The 19,251-nt window shown below is 49.9% G+C and overlaps 1 protein-coding gene across 2 annotated transcripts in view; it reads right to left on the bottom strand.

The window, feature by feature from the left end:
• LOC139239201 (cyclin-dependent kinase-like 1) overlaps positions 1 to 19,251 on the bottom strand; it is an 84,536-nt gene that overhangs the window by 29,612 nt on the left and 35,673 nt on the right. For both annotated transcript variants that reach the window (XM_070867843.1, XM_070867842.1), the window contains exon 2: positions 5,338 to 5,459. In XM_070867843.1, the coding sequence (XP_070723944.1) occupies positions 5,338 to 5,459 (122 nt within the window). The remainder of the gene's footprint in view (positions 1 to 5,337; positions 5,460 to 19,251) is intronic.

Raw genomic sequence — 19,251 nt, 5'->3', positions numbered from 1 at the left:
TCGGTGGTATTTCTGAATCCGATGACCAACTAGTGTCTATCGTCCTTGTAGCCAGGGTGTGTTGGGGGTGGGGCAGTGGGAAAGTGGGAATGGTCGAGATGGCTTCATGATGACACACCTGGAAGGTCAGATCCACGTGAAACCGCTGGGACAGACCGTGTAACCCGACATTGCCAGTTCTCCAGACGGCCGATGGGGATTCAGCGATCAAGTAACCCCCGAGGGGTAGGCCTGTCACTGGGGGCGCTGGGATTCCTCCCATCCAGAGAGCGGTGCAAGTCAACGTTCAGACAGGTGGCGTAGTCCTAAGTGGACAAGCAGCCGGGCACTGCCCAGTGGTCAGCACTGGGAAGCTCCACGGTATTCGCTGGTTACAGGAGCCCTGCGCCCACCTGGGTGGTATCCCCAAGCCTCAGCTCTCCAACCTGCCCTCAAGCTCCGCTGGATGTAGGCCTCATCGCCGAGAGCATGCAGAAAACAAGCGCCGGCAGCGTGCGGCAAACCAGTCCCACCCTCCCCTTCCCTCAACCTCTGTCTGTCCCACCTGTGACGGGAACTGTAATTCCCGTATCGGACTGTTCAGTCACCTGAGAACTCACTTTTGGAGTGGAAGCAAGTATTCCTCGATTTTGAGGGACTGCCTATGATGATGAGGCAAATTTTTTTTTAAATTCACTCATGGGATGTGAGCGTCGTTGGCAAGGCCGGCACTTATTGCCCGTCCCTAATCGCCCTCGAGAAGGTGGTGGTGAGCTGCCTTCTTGACAAACGAGTGTTTCGCTGGGCCACTTCCACATTGCTGTGGGTCTGGAGTCACACATATCGGCCAGACCGGGTAAGAGCGGCAGATTTCCCTCCCTAAAGGACATTAGTGAACCAGATGGGTTTTTACAACAATCCGGTAGTTTCATGGTCACCGCTCCTGGCTGCTTCTTCCAGATTTATTTAATTCACTGAATTTAAATTCCCCAGCTGCCATGGTGGGATTTGAACTCGGGTCTCTGGATCACGAGTCCAGGCCTCTGGATCCAGGCTACCGTACCCTAAGTGGGGTGTGCCCCTGTGGGGAGGGTGTGCATACTCTGACCGATGCGAGGGTGGGGGAGGGGGAAGGGGGGGAGGGGGAAGGGGGGGAAGTCCCCCCACCCCAACACGTGGTATCTCCCGAAAGTGGCTTAAAGACACTGGATGCGGAATGTCCCAAATGAAAACCATTTTTTTCCCCCCCTCCAAATGCAAATGGCGGCTCCCGCGAGGACGATAGATTAACTGTTCCGTCGGCACGAAATGATCCCAACGCGATGGAGTCGGGCAGGCAGGCAACAGCCCAGCTCCGTGGCCCCCCCCAAGGCTTCCCTGCCAGAGCAAACAGCCAAAAGACCAGATCGTATATCTCAATTCCTGCACGGATTAACCTTTTCCTCGTAGCTTTTTGTGTGCTATTGTTGCTCCTCGAGCCTTTTGAAATGGGTTCCCTTGAAGTTGTTTGACTGCACACAGCTGAACACTCAGAATTATTCCCCCTTTAGGCCTTGGGTGTGAAGTTCCAGGCACAATGCGTCGCCAGGCAATCAGCTAGTGACGCCCAGATAACGTGCAATGACAAAGACCCTGGGGCCAGGCCAGGCCCGGGTGACACCCACACTGCCTGATCGCAGCGATATCATTAACACTAAGCGATAGCATGAATAAAAGAAAAATCACACAACACTGATAATAACTGGATTACACAGTTGAAAAGAACCTTTCATCTGCAGAACAGTGCCGAGGATATCTGAACAATGGCTTGTGTGATCACCTTTTCACCCCAGGCAGAAAATATTGCTTCCAGTGGTTCATTAGTGGAGAACGAGGAAATAGATCCCTGAAGATAGCAGGCCAGATAGATAAGGTGGTTAAGAAGGCATACAGGATACTTGCCTTTATTAGCCGAGGCATTGAATAGAATACAGGAGCAAGGAGGTTATGCTTGAACTATATAAAACACTAGTTAGGCCACAGCTGGAGTACTGCATGCAGTTCTGGTCACCACATTACAGGAAAGATGTGATCCCACTAGAGAGGGTACAGAGGAGATTTACGAGGATGTTGCCTGGACTGGATAATTTTAGCGATGAGGAAAGATTGGATAGGCTGGGGTTGTTTTCTTTGGAACAGAGGAGGCTGAGGGGAGACCTTATTGAGGTGTATAAAATTATGAGGGGCCTAGAACATAAGAAATAGGAGCCGAAGTAGGCCACTTGGCCCCTCGAACCTGCTCCACCATTCAATAAGATCATGGCTGATTTGGTCTTGGCCTCAACTCCACTTCCCTGCCTGCTCCCCATAACCCTTGATAGAGTGAATAGGAAGGGTCTTTTTCCCTTAGCAAAGGGGTCAACAACCAGGGGGCATAGATTTAAAGTAATTGGCAGAAGGTTTAGAGGGAATTGGAGGAGAATTTTTTTCACCCAGAGGGTGGTGGGGGTCTGGAACTCACTGCCTGAAAGGGTGGTAGAGGCAGAAACCCTCCCCACATTTAAAAAGTACTTGGATGTGCACCTGAAGTGCCGTAACCTACAGGGCTACGGACCAAGAGCTGGAAAGTGGGATTACATTACAGGAAAGATGTGATCCCACTAGAGAGGGTTCAGAGGAGATTTACGAGGATGTTGCCTGAACTGGAGAATTTTAACGATGAGGAAAGATTAGATAGGCTGGTGTTGTTTTCTTTGGAACAGAGGAGGCTGAGGGGAGACCTTATTGAGGTGTATAAAATTATGAGGGGCTTAGAACATAAGAAATTAGGAGCAGAAGTAGGCCACTTGGCCCCTCGAACCTGCTCCACCATTCAATAAGATCATGGCTGGATAGCTCTTTGTTGGCCGAAATGGCCTCTTGGTGTGCTGTAAATTTATATGATGTTATGATTAGGACCAGTGCAGGGAGGGCGGGACATACCATAAATACCAGTGCAGGGAGGGCGGAACCTACCATAAATGCCAGTGCAGGGAGGGCGGAACCTACCATAAGTACCAGTGCAGGGAGGGTGGAACCTACCATAAATACCAGTGCAGGGAGGGCGGGACATACCATAAATACCAGTGCAGGGAGGGCGGGACCTACCATAAATACCAGTGCAGGGAGGGCGGGACCTACCATAAATACCAGTGCAGGGAGGGCGGGACCTACCATAAATATCAGTGCAGGGAGGGCGGGACCTACCATAAATACTAGTGCAGGGAGGGCGGGACCTACCATAAATACCAGTGCAGGGGGGATGGAATAGGTTCCATTGAAACATACAAAATTCTTACAGCTTGACAGGGTAGATGCAGGGAGGATGTTCCCCCTGGCTGGGGAGTCTAGAACCAGGGCTCACAGTCTCAGGATAAGGGGTCGGCCATTTAGGACTGAGATGAGGAGAAACTTCTTCACTCAGAGGGTGGTGAATCTTTGGAATTCTCTACCCCAGTGGGCTGCAGAGGCTCAGTCTTTGAGTATATTCAAGACAGAGATTGATAGATTTTTGGATATTAAGGGAATCGAGAGATATGTGGACAGTGCAGGAAAGTGGAGTTGAGGTGGAAGATCAGCCATGATCTTATTGAATGGCGGAGCAAGCTCGAGGGGCTGAATGGCCGACTCCTGCTCCTAATTCTTATGTTCTTATGGTGCAGGGAAAGTTTACTAGAATGGTGCCATGGATGAATGACTCCAGTTATGTGGAGAGACTAGAGAAACGGTTCACCTTAGAGCAGAGAAGGTTAAGAGGAGATTTGATAGAGTAGTTAAAATCATGAAGGGTTTTGAGTAAATAAGGAGGAACTATTTCCAATGCAGAAGGGTCGGTAACCAGAGGACACACACATTTAAGGCGATTGGCAAAAGAACCAAACGTGACAGGAGGATTTTGTTTTACGCAGCGAGTTGTTACTATCTGGAATGCATTGCGTGAAGTGATGGAAGCAGATTCAATAATAACCTTCAAAAGGAATGGGATAAATACTCGAAGAAAGATAATTATGGGGAAAGAGCAGGGGAATGGGATTAATTGGATAGCTCCTTCAAAGAGCCGCTATGGGCCGATGGGACTAATAGCCTCCCGTGTGGTTTCATTCTCGGATATCATAGCAATTTACAGCATGGGAGGAAGCCATTCGGCCCATCGTGTCCGCGCCGACCGACAAAGAGCTACCCAGCCTAATCCCGCTTTTCAGCTCTCGGTCCGTGGCCCTGTAGGTTACGGCACTTCAAGTGCACATCCAAGTACTTTTTAAATGTGCTGAGGGTTTCTGCCTCTACCACCCTTTCAGGCAGTGAGTTCCAGACCCCCACCACCCTCTGGGTGAAATTCTTTTCCCTCAAATCCCCTCTAAACTCCTACTAATTACTTTAAATCTATGCCCCCCCCCCTATTGTTGACCCCTCTGCTAAGGGAAATAGGTCCTTCCTATCCACTCTATCCAGGCCCCTCATAATTTTATACATCTCAATCAGGTCTCCCCTCAGCCTTCTCTGTTCTAAAGAAAACAAACCCAGCTTATCCAGTCTTTCCTCATAGCTAAAATTCTCCAATCCTGGCAACCTTCTCATAAATCTCCTCTGTACCCTCTCGTGTGCAATCACATCTTTCCTGTAATGTGGTGACCAGACCTGCATGCAGTACTCCAGCTGTGGCCTAACTAGTGTTTTATACAGTTCAAGCATAACCCCACCTGCTCTTGTGTTCATTGCCGCGACTAATAAAGGCAAGTATCCCGTAATGCCTTCTTAACCACCTTATCTAATGGCCTGCTACCTTCAGGGATCTGTGGACCTGCACTCCAAGGTCCCACTGTTCCTCTACACTTCTCAGTGTCCTACCATTTAATGTGTATTCCCTTGCCTTGTTAGCCCTCCCCAAATGCATTACCTCACACTTCTCTGGATTGAATTCCATTTGCCACTGTTCTGCCCACCTGATCAGTCCATAGCTTTCTTCTTCATTATCAAGCACAGCCGAATCCTGACACAGCGCCACGATTCAAGGTTGCCAGGTTGAGTAATGACCCAGGGAGCGAGCCAATCACACGATCGGAAGCCGGGAACTAAATTTTTTTATTCACTTTTAGAACGGAAAGCGTAACCCTTCAGCATTGCAACTTTTAAGGGAAGCAGTGCAAAGCTGGACAGCTTTTTGAAGAGAGAGAGGAGGGAGGAGGGAGGAGGGAGGAGGGAGGAGGGAGGAGGGAGGAGGGAGGAGGGAGGAGGGAGGAGGGAGGAGGGAGGAGGGGGGAGGGGGGAGGGGGGAGGGGGGAGGGGGGAGGGGGGAGGGGGGAGGGAGGGAGGGAGGGAGGAGGGATGTCACTCACTCACCCTCTGGGGTACTTGTCCAGCTCGTTCAGTACCGTGTGGTCACAGTATTCGAAGACCAGGTGAAGCTTACGCTTCCGTCGGAACACCTCCAACAGGTTGACCAAGTTGACGTGCTTGAGTTGCTGTTAAGACAAAGAGGCAGTAGCAGAGGAGGTGTCCCAGGCCCAGCCTACCTACCTACAGGCACATCCCAACTTCAAACACGTTAACTGTACCCAATCCCGGTATCCCCTTAAAATAAAACAGAAATGACCTGAAATACACAGGTCAGTCGGAGTTGGTACAGAGACCCACCATCAGATACCTGATCCTCTATCGATACCGACTTGTGTCAGAGGCTGAACCAGACTGTTCGCAAACTTGGTGTCATATTTGACCCCGAAATGAGCTTTCGATCACATGTCCGCAGCATAACTAAGACCGCCTATTTCTACCTCTGTAACATCGCCCACCTCCGCCCTAGCCTCAGATCATCCGCTGCTGAAGCCCTCATCCATGCCTTTGTTACCTCCAGACTTGACTATTCCAACGCACTCCTGGCCGGCCTCCCACATTCTACCTGAAGTAAACTAGAGGTGATCCAAAATTCGGCTGCCCCGTGTCCTAACTCGCACCGAGTCCCGCTCACCCATCACCCCCTGTGCTCGCTGCCCCGTGTCCTAACTCGCACCAAGTCCCGCTCACCCATTACCCCCTGTGCTCGTTGGCCTACATTGGCTCCCGGTTAAGCAACGCCTCCATTTCAAAATTCTCATCCTTATTTTCAAATCACTCCATGGCCTCGCCCCTCCCTATCTCTGTAATCTACCTCCAGCCCCATAACCCCTCCCTCCCAACACCCCCCCCCCCCAAACCCCCACCCCACCCCCCCCCCCAAACCCCCAACCAACCCCCCCAAGAGATGTCTGCACTCCTCTAATTCCGACCTCTTGAGCATCCCTGATTATAATTGCTCAACCATTGGTGGCCGTGCCTTCTGTTGCCTGGGCCCCAAGCTCTGGAACTCCCTCCCTAACCTCTCCACCTCTCTAGCTCTCTTTCCTCCTTCAAGACGCTCCTTAAAACCTACCTCTTTGACCAAGCATCTGGTCACCTGCCCTAATTTCTACTTACGTGGCTCGGTGTGAAATGTTTTAATCTCAATACTCCTGTGAAGCACCTTGGGACATTTCACTAAGTTATAGGCGCTATATAAATACACGCTGTTGTTGTTGACTTGTTGCTCTAGTTTTTCCCTGTTATATTACCCGGTATTCCCAGTATTTAAATGCTCACTGGTTGCACCCTCACTCTGGATCACTGGGCCCCACTTCAGAGACCTGATCACATCACCTAGGCTAACACGCCCAGTGCAGTACCAAGGGACATGCTTTCAGACAAGACATCAAGCAGCAGCCAAGTCTACCTGCTCAGGTGGGCGTAAAAGATCCTAGGCACTATTTGAAGAGGAGTTGGGGAATTCTCCTGGGGGCCGACATTCGTCCCGCAACTGCCAGTAAACCACTCAACAGGTCATTTGCTGTTTGTGGGATCTTGCTCTGCAGAAAGTGTTTTACAGACGTAAAAGATCCCATGGCACTATTGCAAAGAAGAGCAGGGGAGTTATCCTCGGTGTCCTGGGGCCAATATTTAATCCCTCAATCAACGTAACAAAAAACAGATGATTTAGTCATTATCACATTGTTGTTTGTGGGAGCTTGCTGTGCACAAATTGGCTGCCGTGTTTCCCACATTACAACAGCGACTACACTCCAAAAGTACTTCATTGGCTGTAATGCGCTTTGAGACGTCCGGTGGTCATTAAAGGCGCTATAGAAATGCAAGTCTTTCTTTACCACTGAATTTGCCTAGAGAAATACAGTGACTGCACTTCAAAGGTAACTTGTTGCTTGTGACGTGGTTTGGGACGGAGTGGGGGATGTGAATCGACACAGATTTCTCTCTCTCAGCGATGAGCAGAGTTGACAGGGTGTGTGGGGGGGGGATGGGCTGTAACCTCAACGGCCCTGTATATTTACGATAACAACCCCCCATTCTTACACGTGGGATTGGAAATTGCACCGATTCACCCTCCAATCATTTTCAGCGCAACGTTAACCCAATTAAAAATCGACAAACGAGTCTGCTGCAATGGCAGAAAGGGGCATCTCGGACAATCATTTGACACCTCTCGGAGATCTCAGCCCAAAATGGCCGCCGCCGATCAAGACGCTCAGCACGGGCCTTGCTCGCCACGCTGGGATTTTCGGCTTCAAAGCGAGAAATAGTTATCAGCAAAGTGCCACTAATTTAACGGGTTTCAATGTGGCCAAGTGGCGATGGAGATGAGAGGCCCAATGAGACGCTGAACGTGTGGGAGGCCTTCAACTGGTAATAAAGGGCTCCCTTTGTGCAGGAGTTACAGTAAAAGTCAACAGGTCAGTGCTCTTCCCCGCTGATCTCAAGCCCCAGAAACCTCAAGGTATTATCCAACCGAGTATTGAATGTCCTCTCCGTCCTGTAACTTAGCAACCAGGTCACTAAACACCAGAATCTCTACTGACTGAAGCAGGCTTCACAAGATGGGACGGGGAGAGCTGTGGAGGACACGTGTGCCTCACCATGAGAACACGGCCACCTTTTAGGCACAAGGGGCAGTGACTGTCAAGGAAGGCCTACTCATCTGTGGTGGTCCCTCGAAGCGAGGATGACTTGCTTCCACGCCAAAAACGGGATGAGTTTACGGGTGTTTCAATGAAGGACCTAATATTCCAGGTCCTGAACTGCACCCTGAAGGGTGGAAGATGCCTGTGCGTGGATTTGTTTAACGTGGGGCGGCCGTTGTACACCAGCCACCACACGGGCTTGACAAGAGCTAGGTCTTGGTCCAGTGGCAAGGGTTAACCAGGGCGACTGGAGACCTGCTCTGCTGCACGGACCTAGTGCGCGCACATATCGCAGTGTGGGCTGGGCCCGTGCTGCCCCTGGGCCCTCGAACTCTCGCCTCTCCTGGGCCCCGATCACGTCGCTCCACGATCGCTCGCCACTCCTGCGCCCCGACCTCGCCGCTCCTGCTGTACCTGCCCACGCTCCAATCAGCGACCTGGACCTTGATGTCATCTGTTATGTCTCTAATGCACTTGTGAATGACTCCAAGAGGCAATGTGTTGTACTCAAACTGTCGTGACCTTGGTCCTTTATTCGTAACTCCAGAGTGAGGCACAAGCCTGGTGGGCAGCCTTTTACCCTGGGCCCTGCACACCTATGCAGGTGACCCTCAGGTCTCCCACCGCAGTGGCCTCTGGTGGACAGCCTCTGCCACAGGGGCAGGAGACCCCGGTCTCCACCAGTTGCACCCTCTAGTGGTGCCAGCATAGTATATACACAGTGTAAACCTTACTGATAGTACATCAGGTAACAAGTCTCCATCTTATACAACTATACAGTGACGACAGAGAGTATATCTATAGTCTGCACATACAACATCGAATCCAGTTGTCCTCTTCGCTGCCGTCGCCCTCCTGCACCAGCTCGCACTGTACCTTGCAGTGGCACGCCACCACACGGCCCATGGCCCCGACCTGCCGCTGATGGTCTACTGCATCTGCAGTGGGGGCAGTGTTTGGGGCTGTGCGCTTCAAAGGGGAAACGCAGTTCACCAGCACACCACTGGGCACCTTGGCACCTCTGTGGGCACTCGTGGGGGGAAAGAGATGTGTTCTACCATCGTTGCCCCAAAGCACAGCTCAACAATCACGTATCAACCGGTCACTGGCCTCACGACGAGGGTGGGAAAAGATAGGAGGAGAGATTGAGCAGGTTGGGCCTATGCTCTCTGGAGTTTACAACATAGCAACATAGAAAATAGCTGTAGGCCATTCGGCTCTTCCGAGTCTGCACCGCCATTCAATATGATCATGGCTGATCCTCTATCTCAACAACATATTCCCGCTTTTTCCCCATACCCCTTAATATCTTTTATTTCAAGAACTCTATCCCATCTCCCTCTTAAATATATTCAGTGACTTGGCCTCCACAGCCTTCTGTGGTAGAGAATTCCACAGGTTCACCACCCTCTGAGTGAAAACATTTCTCCTCATCTCGGTCCTAAATTTCCTACCCCGTATCCTGAGAAACGGGGTTTTAGAAGAATGAGAGGTGATCTCATTGAAACATATAAGATTCTGAGGGGTTTGACAGGGTAGATGCTGAGAGGCTGCTTCCCCTGGGCTGGAGAGTCTAGAACCAGGGATCACAGTCTCAGGATAATGGGTCGGCCATTTAAGGCTGAGGGGAGGAGGAATTTCTGCTCACAGAGGGTTGTAAATCTTTAAAATTGTCTGCCCCAAACAACTTCTACTTATATGGCGCCTTTAACGTGGTCCCAAGGTGCGTCACAGCAGTATTAGGGGACAAAAAATTTGACACCGAGCCGCTTAAGGAGAAATTAGGGCAGGTGACCAGAAGCTTGGTCAAAGAGATAGGTTTTAAGGAGCGTCTTAAAGGAGAAAAGAGAGGTTGAGAGGCAGAGAGGTTTAGGGAGGGAGTTCCAGAGCTTGGGGCCCAGGCAACAGAAGGCACGGCCATCGATGGGATGCTCAAGAGGGCAGAATTAGAGGAGTGCAGACATCTCGGGGGGGTTGTGGGGCTGGAGGAGATTACAGAGACAGGGAGGGGCGAGGGCCATGGAGGGAATTGTAAACAAGGATGAGAATTTTGAAATCGAGGCGTTGCTTAACCAGGAGCCAATGTAGGTTGGCGAGCACAGGGGGTGATGGGTGAGCGGGACTTGGTGCGAGTTAGGACCCGGGCAGCCGAGTTTTGGATCACCTCTAGTTTACCTAGGGTAGAATGTGGGAGGCCAGCCAGGAGTGCGTTGGAATAGTCAAGTCTAGAGGTAAGAAAGGCATGGAAGAGGGCTTCAGCAGCAGATGAGCTGAGGCAGGGGCGGAGACGGGCGACGTTATGGAGATGGATGCTGAATCATTGAGTATATTCAAGGTGGAGATAGATTTTTGGATTCAAAAGTGGAGTTGAGGTCAAAGATCAGCCATGATCTCATTGAATGGCGGAGCAGGCTCGAGAGCCCGGATGGCCTACTCCTGTTCCTAATCCTATGTTTATACGTTATGGTTTGGAACTAGCAACCTAGAGGTCACGAGTTCAAATCACACCATAGCAATCCAGGGAAAGCAACATCGATAGCCAGTCTGCTCTGCATATGACTCCAGTCCTACACAATATGGTTGGCTCGAAATGCTCTCTGGGTAATGGAGGATACGCAGTAAGTACCGCCTGGCCAGTCTAATTCACATCCCAAGAAATAAAAACAGATTTTCATTATAGGGCTCGAGGAAAAGGTTAAACAGAATATTCTGTGACTGGCCTGGAGTGAAGTGATATTATAGTAATGTTAAATTTTAACCACAGATTGTTAACTAGAGGAGCAAGATTCCTAAATTGTAGTGTCTTAAAATAACTAATAAATATTTCAATTTATTTAATATTTAAATTTAGATTTAAAGTCATTGTTAGAAGGATTAGAGGGAAATTGAACATAAGAATTAGGAGCAGAAGTCAGCCATTCGGCCCCTCGAGCCTGCTCCACCATTCAATAAATCATGGCTGATCTTCGACCTCAACTCCACTTTCCTGCACTATCCCCAAGGAGAACTTTTTTACCCAGTGGGTGGAGGGTCTGGAGCTCACGGCCTGAAAGGGTGGTACAGGCAGAAGCCCTCACCACATTTAAAAAGTAGCTGGATATGCACTCGAAGTGCCGTAACCTACGGACCAACAGCTGGAAAGTGGGATTAGGCTGGATAGCTCTTTGTCGGGTAGTGTGGACACAATGGGTCAAAGTGGCTTCCTTCTGTGCTGTAAGTTTCTATGATTCTATAAAATAATTACCAGCTGTGGCTCAGTGGGTCGCACTCTCGCCTCTGAGTCAGAAGGTTGTGGGTTCAAGTCCCACTCCAGGGACTTACCTGGTGCTGGTTGTTATATATGCAGACTATAGATATACCCTCTGTGTAGTCACTGTATAGTTGCATAAGATGGAGACTTGTTACCTGACGTACTATCAATAAGTTTTACACTGTGTATATACTATACTGGCAACACTAGAGGGCGCAACTGGTGGAGACCTGGGTTTCCTGCCCCTGTGGCAGAGGCTGTCCACCAGAGGGCACTGCGGTGGGAGACCTGAGGGTCCCCTGCATAGGTGTGCAGGGCCCAGGATAAAAGGCTGCCCATCATGTTTGTGCCTTACTCTGGAGTTACGAATAAAGGACCAAGGTCACTACAGTTTAAGTTAAGAACATAAGAATTAGGAACAGGAGTAGGCCATCTAGCCCCTCGAGCCTGCTGTGCCATTCAACAAGATCATGGCTGATCTGGCCGTGGACTCAGCTCCACTTACCCGCCCGCTCCCCATAACCCTTAATTCCCTTATTGGTTAAAAATCTATCTATCTGTGATTTGAATACATTCAATGAGCTAGCCTCAACTGCTTCCTTGGGCAGAGAATTCCACAGATTCACAACCCTCTGGGAGAAGAAATTCCTTCTCAACTCGGTTTTAAATTGGCTCCCCCGTATTTTGAGGCTGTGCCCCCTAGTTCTAGTCTCCCCGACCTCTCTGTCTCTATCTTGTCTATCCCTTTCATTATTTTACATGTTTAAGTTGCTGGCTCAGACACGATGGGCCAAATGGCCTCAGTCTGTGTTGTACAATTCTACATAGAGCTCAGAAGTGCAATTCTTTTGAATTTACAGCCATTGGGCCCAACTGCCAGTGTTTATGCTCCACACAAGCCCCCTCCCACCCCTCTTCATCTCACCCCATCAACATATCCTTCTATTCCTTTCTCCCTCATGTGTTTATCTAGCTCCTTTATTCCATTAACTGAATTTAAATTCCCCAAGCTGCCGTGGTGGGATTTGAACTCATTCTTCCAGAATCATTAGTCCAGGCCTCTGGATTACTGCTCCAGTGACATAACCACTATGCTACCGTTCCCGTGCAGGGAGTCTCGTGGAGTCATTCATAAGTGCATGACAGACATAACACATTGGCCAACCGACTATTCACCCTTTTTGGGCGGGAATTTATTCCCTTTTTGCCCATTTTTCGGGTTTTTGGTCGGGCTACAAAAGCGGCTGCCCAAGGCCTGGCAGAGGCCGGGGCATGGGCCCCGATCGCGCCAGGCGGCTCGCGCGACCCGATTAGGCCCCGAAAGGAGTCGGGAAATCGGCAGACCTGCCCGAGTTCAGCCCGCGGGGGCGGGGGGCAGGTCGGTTCGGCTCAAATCATTAACCAAAGCCGATTGGCAGCTGCGTTTCCTACATTATAGCAGTGAGTACATTTCAAAAAAAGGACATAATTGGCTGTTAAGCACCTTAGCATGCCCTGGAGGTCATGACAGGTGCTGTATAAATACAAGTTATTTCTTTCTTTAATGGATGCTACGATCAGAAAGCTACCCAGCAATTATAAGGAGGTAATCAGTGCACTGTTGAACTGAGTACTGTCCCTTCCCTTGCACGCACAGTTTTAATAATGCCTGGGTGAAGCAATAACTCGATAGAAAGTGTCTTAATAGGAGACGTGCCAGTAGCTTGATGGAACCGTGAGCACTAACATAGTTGCAAGGACACCAGCTCATCCTGCAGAGGAAAAACCTCCGTCAACTCATTATCTTTTGAATTAAAATTTATGTCGAACGGGAGGACCAGATAGTGAGGCTGTGTGGAAGGGTGTGGAACAGACTCACATGGTTGAACAGCAGTGTGCGATCACAAAAATCAAGCAGCTATTCTGACCTCACGAGCTCGCTGGAAAAGGAGCGTGTTAGTGGGCAGGGATAGGGCTCGTTCGCAGAGCTATTGATGAGGTCTAGGTTCATCGGGCTAGACTTTCCCATTTGCTGGCTATCGCCCAAAAAATGGGCGATGTTCCAGACTAACTTTCCACTTTTCAGTCAAAATGGGCGATAGCAGGCTGATTTGGGCAATATATGGGCACTAACCCAGCGATATGAAGTGGAAAGTCTAGTCCACTGACCCGCCCCTCCTTTATGGCTCGAAGGCAAGTCGCTGGAGAAATATCACCAACGATGTCTCCGCAAGATCCTGCAAATCCCCTAGGAGGACAGGTGCACCAACATCAGTGTCCTCGTCCAGGCTAACATCTCCAGCACTGAAGCACTGACCACACTCGACCAGCTGCGCTGGGCAGGCCACATTGTCCGCATGCCAGACACGAGACTCCCAAAGCAAATGCTCTATGTGGAGCTCCTTCACAGCAAACGAGCCAAAGGTGGGCAGCGGAAACATTACAAGGACACCCTCAAAGCCTCCCTGATAAAGTGTGACATCACCACTGACACCTGGGAGACCCTGGCCGAAGACCACCCTAGGTGGAGAAAGTGCATCCGGGAGGGCGCTGAGCTCTTCGAATCTCAACGGCGAGAGCGTGAAGAGGTCAAGCGCAGGCAGCAGAAGGAGCATGCGGCAAATCAGTCCCACACCACCCCCCCTTCCCTCAACGAATGTCTGTCCCACCTGTGACAGAGTCTGTGACTCTCATGTTAGATTGTTCAGCCACCAAAGAACTCACTTCAGGAGTGGAAGCAAGTCTTCCTCGATTCCAAGGGACTGCCGATGATGATATGATGAGACATTTACAGCACGGAAGGAGGCCATTCAACCCATCACGTCCGTGCCGGCCGACAAAGAGCTATCCAGCCGAATCCCACTTTCCGGCTCTCGGTCTGTAGCCCTGCAGGTTACGGCACTTCAAGTGCATATCCAGGTACTTTTTAAATGTAGTGAGGGTTTCTGCCTCTACCACCCTTTCAGGTAGCGAGTTCCAGACCCCCACCACCCTCTGGGTGATAAAGCTTCTCCTCAACTCCCCTCTAAACCTCCTACCAATTACTTTAAATCTATGCCACCTGGTTGTTGACCCCTCTGCTAAGGGAAATAGGTCCTTTCTAACCACTCTATCAAGGGTTATGGGGAGCGGGCAGGGAAGTGGAGTTGAGGCCAAGATCAAATCAGCCATGATCTTATTGAATGGCGGAGCAGGCTCGAGGGGCCAAATGGCCGACTTCTGCTCCTATTTCTTATGTTTGTTCTCATAATTTTATATACCTCAATAAGGTCTCCCCTCAGCCTCCTCTGTTCCAAAGAAAACAAACCCAGCCTATCCAATCTTTCCTCATAGCTAAAATTCTCTAGTCCGGGCAACATCCTGGTAAATCTCCGCTGTACCCTCTCCAGTGCAATCACATCTTTCCTGTAGTCCTGACCAGACCTGCACGCAGTACTCTGGTCGGGGCTTAACTAATGTTTTTACAGTTCAAGCATAACCTCCCTGGTTCCTTACTAGTTTCTCCTTATATGGAGTTGTTTTTAAGCTTTTGGTAAACCATGTAAAGACAGGCTGATTTATTGCTGCTGCGTGCCAGAGACAATGTACAAAATGTAGCATATTGCAACGCAAATGTGGAATCGAAGGGTTTGATCACCCTGGGCTCAGAATGTAATGCCTTTTAATCCCCAGGTATGAATGCTACTTGATTAACTTTATGCTTACAGTGACTAAATCTGTAACCACTTGACTGTTCTGTTTCAAGAACCTTAAGAACATAAGAAATAGGAGCAGGAGTAGGCCATACGGCCCCTCGAGCCTGCTCCGCCATTCAATAAGATCATGGCTGATCTGATCCTGGCCTCAGCTCCACTTCCCTGCCCGCTCCCCATAACCCTCGACTCCCTTATCGTTCAAAAATCTGTCTCTCTCCACCTTAAGCATATTCAATGACCCAGCCTCCACAGCTCTCTGGGGCAGAGAATTCCATAGATTCACGACCCTCAAAGAAATTCCTCCTCATCTCAGTTTTAAATGGGCGACCCCTTATTCAGAGACCATGCCCCCTAATTCTAGATTCTCCCGCGAGGGGAAACATCCTCTCTGCATCTACCCTGTCAAGCCCCATCAGAATCTTATACATTTCAATAAGAACACCTCCCATTCTTCTAAACTCCAATGAGTAGAGGCCCAACCTGCTCAACCTTTCCTCATAAGACAACCCCTTCATCTCAGGAATCAACCTCGTGAACCTTCTCTGAACTGCCTCCAATGTAACCTTATTGATTCTGAGGAAGAGCTGGAACATCTAATCATAAACATATCCTCCAACAGTATAATGGGGAACTTAGTGGGCTATGTAGAGTAGAGTTAAAAGAGCCATTGTTGAAGGTGGAACAGAGAGGGCCATAACAGAGTCAATAATTTTGGTTAAATTTTCATTTCACCAACCAGGTAGGAACCCTGCTCAGTGTTTGAGAAAATCCTCCTACACAGAAATTCTCTCCAAAGTAAGCCAAGAGTACCCAGGGAGAAGCAATCCATGGACAGAAATTTGTGGTGTGCGCTAGATGTTCTGCGTCACCAGTCTCTCCTGTAGAAACACAGAAACATAGAAAACAGGTGCAGGAGTAGGCCACTATGCCCTTCGAGCCTGCACCACCATTCAATATCATGGCTGATCATGCACTTCAGTACCCCATTCCTGCTTTCTCTCCATACCCCTTGATCCCTTTAGCTGTAAGGGCCACATCTAACTCCCTTTTGAATATATCTAACGAACTGGTCTCAACAACTTTCTGTGGTAGAGAATTCCACAATTCTCTGAGTGAAGAAGTTTCTCCTCATCTCGGTCCTAGATGGCTTACCCCTTATCCTTAGACTGTGGCCCCTGGTTCTGGACATCCCCAACATCGGGAACATTCTTCCTGCATCTAACCTGCCCAGTCCTGTCAGAATTTTATATGTTTCTATGAGATCCCCTCTCATTCTTCTAAATTCCACTGAATAGAAGCCTAGCCGATCCAGTCTTTCTTCATATGTCAGTCCTGCCATCCCGGGAATCAGTCTGGTGAACCTTTGCTGCACTCCCTCAGTAGCAAGAATGTCCCTTCCTCAGATTAGGAGACCAAAACTGCACAGAAGACTCAAGGTTCCCTGACAACCTGAAGTTTACCTTTATTGCCGTGGCTCAGCGGATAGCACCCTCGCCTCGGAGTCAGAAAGGTTGTGGGTTCAAGTCCCGCTCCAGAGACTGGAGCACAAAACAAAATCTAGGCTGGCACTGAGAGCTGCACTGTCGGGGATGCCGTCTTTTGGATGATGAGTTGGGATAAATGGGTCCTTTTCAGGTTGGAAATCGGTGGTTAGTGGTGTGCCACAGGGATCGGTGCTGGGACCACAACTGTTTACAATATACATAGATGACCTGGAAGAGGGGACAGAGTGTAGTGTAACAAAATTTGCAGATGACACAAAGATTAGTGGGAAAGCGGGTTGTGAAGAGGACACAGAGAGGCTGCAAAGAGATTTAGATAGGTTAAGCGAATGGGCTAAGGTTTGGCAGATGGAATACAATGTCGGAAAATGTGAGGTCATCCACCTTGGGGAAAAAAAAAAACAGTAAAAGGGAATATTATTTGAATGGGGAGAAATTACAACATGCTGCAGTGCAGAGGGACCTGGGGGTCCTTGTGCATGAATCCCAAAAAGTTAGTTTGCAGGTGCAGCAGGTAACCAGGAAGGCGAATGGAATGTTGGCCTTCATTGCGAGAGGGATGGAGTACAAAAGCAGGGAGGTCCTTCTGCAACTGTACAGGGTATTGGTGAGGCCGCACCTGGAGTACTGCGTGCAGTTTTGGTCACCTTACTTAAGGAAGGATATACTAGCTTTGGAGGGGGTACAGAGACGATTCACTAGGCTGATTCCGGAGATGAGGGGGTTACCTTATGATGATAGATTGAGTAGACTGGGTCTTTACTCGTTGGAGTTCAGAAGGATGAGGGGTGATCTGACAGAAACATTTAAAATAATGAAAGGGATAGACAAGATAGAGGCAGAGAGGTTGTTTCCACTAGTCGGGGAGACTAGAACTAGGGGGCACAGCCTCAAAATACAGGGGAGCCAATTTAAAACCGAGTTGAGAAGGAATTTCTTCTCTCAGAGGGTTGTGAATCTGTGGAATTCTCTGCCCAAGGAAGCAGTTGAGGCTAGCTCATTGAATGTATTCAAATCACAGATAGATAAATTTTAACCAATAAGGGAATTAAGGGTTACGGGGAGCGGGCGGGTAAGTGGACCTGAGTCCACGGCCAGATCAGCCATGATCTTGTTGAATGGCGGAGCAGGCTCGAGGGGCTAGATGGCCTACTCCTGTTCCTAATTCTTATGTTCTTATGATCTTATGATACATTAAGCAGTCCGCCTTCTCAGGTGGGCGTAAAAGATCGCATTTTGAAGAAGAGCAGGGGAGATCTCCCCAGTGACCTGGCCAATATTTATACCTCAACCAACATTACTAAACAGGTCATTATTACACTGCTGATTTTTGGGAGTGTGCAATGCACAAATTGGCTGCCTCGTTTCCTACATTGCAACAGTCATCATAGGCAGTCCCTCGGAATCGAGGAAGACTTGCTTCCACTCTAAAAATTAGTCCTTAGGTGGCTGAACAGTCCAATACGAGAGCCACAGTCCCTGTCACAGGTAGGACAGATAGTGGTTGAGGGAAAGGGAGGGTGGGACAGGTTTGCCGCACGCTCCTTCCGCTGCCTGCGCTTGGTTTCTGCACGCTCTCGGCGACGAGACTCGAGGTGCTCAGCGCCCTCCCGGATGCACTTCCTCCACTTCGGGGGGCGGTCTTCGGCCAGGGACTCCCAGGTGTCAGTGGGGATGTTGCACTTTATCAGGGAGGCTTTGAGGGTGTCCTTGTAACGTTTCCTCTGCCCACCTATGGCTCGTTTGCCAACAGTAACTGCACTTCAAAAGTATTTCATTGGCCATCCTGAGGTCGTGAAAGGTGCTATATAAATGCAAGTCTTTCTTTTTAAAACTCAAACTCGAGCAGACTGCCGTTTGTCCAGGGGAGAGGGAGAGGAGTGAGCCCACCCTCCCTCCCTCACCCCTGTGGCGAGGATTGGCCCCGTGTGCTGTCAATCAAAACTACAACCGTGGATCAGAATCCTCTTCCACCTGGGGCAAGATCGGTGCCTGGAGAGTGAGACTGGAGTCACATGTAGGCCCAGACTTGGCGAGCAAGGCACTTTCCCTTCCCGGAGGGGCATCAGTGAGCCAGTTGGGGTTTCTGCGAAAATCTGGCAGCTCTCATGGTCATTTTCTGGTGCCAGTCAAAGACAACAACAACTTGCATTTATATAGCGCCTAGTAACGTAGTGAAATGTCCCAAGGCGCTTCGCAGGAAGGTTTCGTGAATTCAATTTCACAACTTGCCATTGAGAGACTTGAACTTACGACCCAAGGGTTGCTATTCCACTCCCATAACCCGCAGGATATTGTGGCCTCGAATGAAACTTGCCAAGGCTCCACCCCTTCAACGCTGTTCAGCTCAGACCAGCACAGGAAGGGGTTTAGAACCAACCAGTGCTCTTGGCTCTGCACTATTCCAAACCAGGTATTCACCAACTTACTTTCTAAAGTTGCCACTTAACATCCTACGGGTTGGATGGTCCGGTGATGTCCGCCTCGGTTTTCGCCCCGGAGGGGCTGCAATGACGGCGGTGAGCTCTTCCGGGCAGGCGGCCAGCTACCAGCCGGGGGTTTTCCGGCCCGGTTTCGGCGGTGACTCGGAGCATTACCGCCTGGGAGAGGCGATCCGAGCCGGTGTGCAACGCCCCCTGGGTGTGACACCGGCTCCATTTTTGGCTCCCGCCCGACCCGCAGCGCCCCCTGCTGGGACCGCCTGGGAAAGCGGGCAGTCCGACCTGTAGCGGCTGCAGTGAGGTCAGTAACGTCCGCCTCAGGTAAGTGTGGCTGTTTCTTTTATTTATTTTTGCGATTTATGTTGTGGTGGCGTGGGCTATATTACTGGGAATGTTTTGGGT

This window comes from Pristiophorus japonicus, chromosome 26 (genome assembly GCF_044704955.1).
Source record: "Pristiophorus japonicus isolate sPriJap1 chromosome 26, sPriJap1.hap1, whole genome shotgun sequence".
NCBI lineage: Eukaryota > Metazoa > Chordata > Chondrichthyes > Pristiophoridae > Pristiophorus > Pristiophorus japonicus.
This window is presented reverse-complemented; position numbering and strand designations above follow the sequence as displayed.